Below are 4,237 nucleotides of genomic sequence, written 5' to 3' on the forward strand. Positions count from 1 at the left end.
ACGGAAGGAGTTGAGCTGGAGGTCGGAAACACGCTGGGTTCTCCTTTGCAAAGTGATGACCCCCAGCCAGTGCCGGGGGAGAGCGTGGGGCCAGGGTCTCACCCCACGGCCCCGGGGCTGCTCTGGGCGGGGGCAGCGTGCGCGGCCCGGGCTCTGCCCCGCTTTAGGACCCGACCCGCAGCAGCTGCTCCCGGCAACCCCTCTTCCCCAGGGACCAGGAGCCAGGTACCCCACCAGGGAAAGAGACTCTCGGTGTGGTTTGCAAAACGTTCTCGCCTCTTGTAAAAGCCCGAAGAAAGCCCTGGCCGAGCTGGACGTGTGTCCCGGGGGAGAAGGCAGGAGCCGGTGCCTCCACGCAGCGGGACCGGGAGGTGCCGGGCAGGAAACAGTGGGGAAGGGAACGCGGCTCCCACCGCCCCCGGCACGTCTCAGGGGGCTCCCACCGCCCTCGGCTCCAGCCGAGGAGCTCAAAATCCCCCCGAAACCGCTGTTCGTGAGGGTCGGCACAGCAGGGCCCTGTAACCAAACCCATCGCCACCAGCGCCCTCCCGTTCCTTTTCCTTCTGTACCGAGTCAAACAGCGGAGAGTCAGCGGCAGCAGGCGGGGATGCGCTGCGGAATCCCGGCCGCTCTGGGTTCCGAGAGGTCGCCGGGCGTGGCGAGCTCAAACCCGCTCCGGGACCCTCCCGAGGAGCTGAGGGCACGCGTGGGGCCCTGTCGGGACGCGGCTTGGCCCCTAGAGCAGAGGGAGCGCGAAGTGATGCTCAGCTCCGCCGGCCGCCCCGGGGTCCAGCGGGGGCTGTTCCACAGCGCCCACGGAAACACAGCGAGGAATAACGCAGACCCCTAAAAAACCCCTAAAACAAACAAACAAACAACAAAAAAAACCCCCAAAACAAACAAACAAAAAAAAAAAAAAAAAAAAGGCGGGGGGAAGAAAAGTTGTCCAGACTAAAGGTGCTCCTCAAATATATTGAAAAGATTCAATTATTTATTTCCTGTGGGGATTCCTGTAACCATTCATTTTTAATGGAGTCTAATTAAGAGTTCCCCAACGGGTTTTTTACTTTTGTAAATATTTCAGATGAGCTCGGGTTTCCAGGAAAATCCTCCACACACACACACGCACACACACAAAATAATAATAATAAAAGAAAACCAACACAAACAAAACCGAAGCGGAGACGTAATGCCCTTCCCTCCCCGCCGGCAGAGAGAAAGCAGCCGGGCCGAGAGGCAACAAGTGGCCGCGCCTCGCAGAGCAGCAGCTTGGGCAGTCCCATTTTCCTTTAGAAGAACATAAAGTGAAAGGATCGCAACTCTGCCCTCTCCCACCTTCCAAAATAAGGTACGGCTCGGCAGCCGCAGGAATCCAGCCGAAAAGCGACGGCAGCTCCTGGAGCGGGCGGTGGGACCGCGGCTGCTGCGGGGAGCCCCCGGGGGGAGCCCCGGGAAGGAGCCCCGCGCTCCCGCAGCCGCGGGGGGACCGGCCGCAAACCCGCACAAACCTCCCGGAGACCGCCGACGTGCCTGATATAAAATTTATTGAACTCTTTTCGTTTGGAAGAAGGAAGCAAAACGAGGAGTAGGAACAGGGAAGGGGGTATTTCGGTGACTTATTTGCTTGGAAGGAATCCGGTAACAAAACTGAAACGTTTCTTCAGCCGATATGTCAAAACATAGTTCACAGTAAAATTCACAAACCGATTTACATAAGTTTACAGCTTAAGAAAAACCAAGACACACAACTTACTATAAATAAAAGAAATGCGTTTGCGACCCGCACAGCTCTGCTCTCTCCCAACTCCCCCTTTTAAAAGTCGTGAGAGCTACAGATTGTGGATAGAAACCAAGCGAGGGTCGGTAACAAAACACTTAATAAACCACAACGATATGTGAACAACCAAGTTTAAAAACAAAAGCCCGCGGTTTTTGTTTTTGTTTTTTATGTCATTGCAACGCTAGAAATCAAACTGGAAGATGCAAGAACTTATAAAAACTTTCAAGCGAATAAAACAGTGCCCAACCTAGCCGAAACCAGGAAAGAAGTTGCCGTGGTTTGAAAACTTCACAGCGGCTTTTAGGAGGCAGGAGTTGTGGTCTATTAAAATAACAGCTTGCTCAGATATTATTTTCTGTCAAAAAAAAAAAAAAAAAAGACACAACTAACGGATTTCCTTTTAAAATTTCTTCAAAGTTAGTATTAAGTCCGCTAAGCCGAGCAACACTGCCGTACATCCCGGTGCAGGGAGCGGTGGTGGGGTTAGGGATTTAGACGGGCAGCCGTCCGGAGCAGTCAGGTTTATATGTGAGTCAGTGGTACGGTGCCATTCACGCCAGTCCCGGCACTCTGGTAGTGCTGGTGGACGCTGTGTAACCTGCTGCCCTGCAGGGCGGAAGGGTCTGTGGCATCCCCCCCGGGGGGCAGGTACATGCTGATCATATCCCGCAGGTCTCCCAGGCAGGCCCTCTGCGAGTGGGAAGTGATGGCCGGAGGCGGCGAGCTGGGCTCGGATTTCACCACGGAGCCCATGGAGCCCAGGCTCATGGCCGTGGAGGGCTGCTGGCCGTAGGCGGCGGGGGACATGCTGTAGGTGGAGGCGGCGTTCATGTAGGTCTGGGCCGTGGACATCATGGGGCTGTACTGCAGGCCCGTCATGTCGTAGCGGTGCATCTGCTGCAGCTGCGGGCTGTTCATGCCCGGGTGCTGGCTGTAGCCCAGCTGGTCTTGCATCAGTGAGTAAGCTCCGTTGGTCCAGCCGTTCATGTGGGCATAAGTGTCAATCCTCTGCCCCACCCCGACGGGGCTGCTCACCGCGTTGCCCCCCCCCGGGGCCAGCAGGTTGCCGGGCAGCGAATATTTGTCCTTCTTCAGCAAGGTCTTGGTCTTCCTCCGGGGCCGGTATTTGTAATCCGGATACTCCTTCATGTGCACGGCCCGCAGCCGCTTGGCCTCGTCGATGAAGGGCCGCTTCTCGGCGTCGCTCAGCAGCTTCCAGTCGGCCCCGAGCCTCTTGCTGATCTCCGAGTTGTGCATCTTGGGGTTCTCCTGGGCCATCTTCCGCCGCTGCCCGCGCGACCACACCATGAAGGCGTTCATGGGGCGCTTCACCCGGTCCTGGTCCGAGCCCGCTCCCGCTCCGTTGCCGCCCCCGCCGCCTTTGCCGTTGCTCCCCGGAGCGGGGTTGCCCCCGGTGTTGCCCGGCGTGGGCTGCGGAGCCTTGATCTCCGTCTCCAGCATGCTGTACATGGCAGGGGCCGGCAAAAGGTGCGCCAGGGCGGCGGGCAGGCGGGCACCGAGCGGGGAGAGGAAGTTAGGAGGAAAAAAAAAAAAAAAAAAACCAACCAAAAAACAACCAAACCAAACAAACAAAACAGAAAGAAAAAACCTGCCTGGGCGGCTGCTGCGAGAGGAGGAGGAAGTTTTTCTGCCTGGCAGAGGCGCCGCTCCCCGAGGTGTCGGTGGTGCTGCGGAGCGGCTCCCGCGGGCAGCGCCGGGCGATGCGCTCACGGATCGCGGGGGTCCGTGATTGACGGGCTATAAATGAGGGGGCGGCGGCCAATCAGCGAGCGGTTCCCGACAGCCCCACGCCGGTAACTGACCGGCCGGGAGGGGGTGGGGGGACCCCGGGCTGGGTGATGCCGGGGATGAGGGTGCCGGGCCCCTCCCGCCGCGCCCCGCAGCCCCCCGGGCCCTGCCCCTGCCCCCGGCTCTGAGCGATGGGACGGGGCAGAGGGGTCGATGGGGGTCCCGCAGCTGCGGGCAGTGCCGCGGGGGAAGGAGCGGGACCGGGGCTGCCCTGCGGGGCCGCGGGAGGAGGAGCGGGGCGGAGCGCTGCGCTGCGAGCGGGAGCCGTGCGTTTGCCGGGCACAAAGAGGTTTGGGGCTCCCGGAGGATGCACAGCCCTGTGCCAAGCCCGGAGAAGCTGCCTGGAGACCGAGCGAGCCCGCGCTGCACGGACGCCCCCCTCGGAGCGGGTGAAGGGGCGGGGGGACTGACGAGCTAAACTCTTCCACTTCTGAGCCCTCGCCCTGGGGAGAACCCACGTCGCCCTGCCGAGCCCGGCCACTGCCGCCGGGTGCTCCGTGCCGGTGGGAGCGGGGCAGCACGCAGGGGAGGCGGCGGGGCGGTGCGAGCGGGGCCGGGCTCTCCCGGCCATCCCCACCTACACCCACCCCTTTGCCACTTGAGCTTTTCCACTCGACTGCCCTAAAGAAGGGGGGGGGGAGGGGGGAA

General features: G+C 60.4%; 1 protein-coding gene across 1 annotated transcript; it reads right to left on the bottom strand.

Moving 5' to 3' along the window:
• Positions 1 to 1,517: 1,517 nt before the first annotated feature.
• On the bottom strand, positions 1,518 to 3,468 carry LOC113956498 (transcription factor SOX-3-like). Its single transcript, XM_027663156.1, has 2 exons — positions 3,395 to 3,468; positions 1,518 to 3,298 (listed from the first exon to the last, which is right to left on the bottom strand). Exon 2 carries the CDS (start codon positions 3,248 to 3,250, stop codon positions 2,303 to 2,305), a length of 948 nt encoding a protein of 315 aa, XP_027518957.1. The 5' UTR covers positions 3,251 to 3,298; positions 3,395 to 3,468; the 3' UTR covers positions 1,518 to 2,302.
• Between the last annotated feature and the right edge of the window lie 769 nt (positions 3,469 to 4,237).

Source organism: Corapipo altera, unplaced genomic scaffold (assembly GCF_003945725.1).
Source record: "Corapipo altera isolate COAL_440 unplaced genomic scaffold, ASM394572v1 107b, whole genome shotgun sequence".
Lineage (NCBI taxonomy): Eukaryota > Metazoa > Chordata > Aves > Passeriformes > Pipridae > Corapipo > Corapipo altera.

Bases quoted from the DNA above. Each gene is read 5' to 3' on its own strand.
- LOC113956498 (XM_027663156.1), bottom strand. From the start codon at position 3,250: ATGTACAGCATGCTGGAGACGGAGATCAAGGCTCCGCAGCCCACGCCG.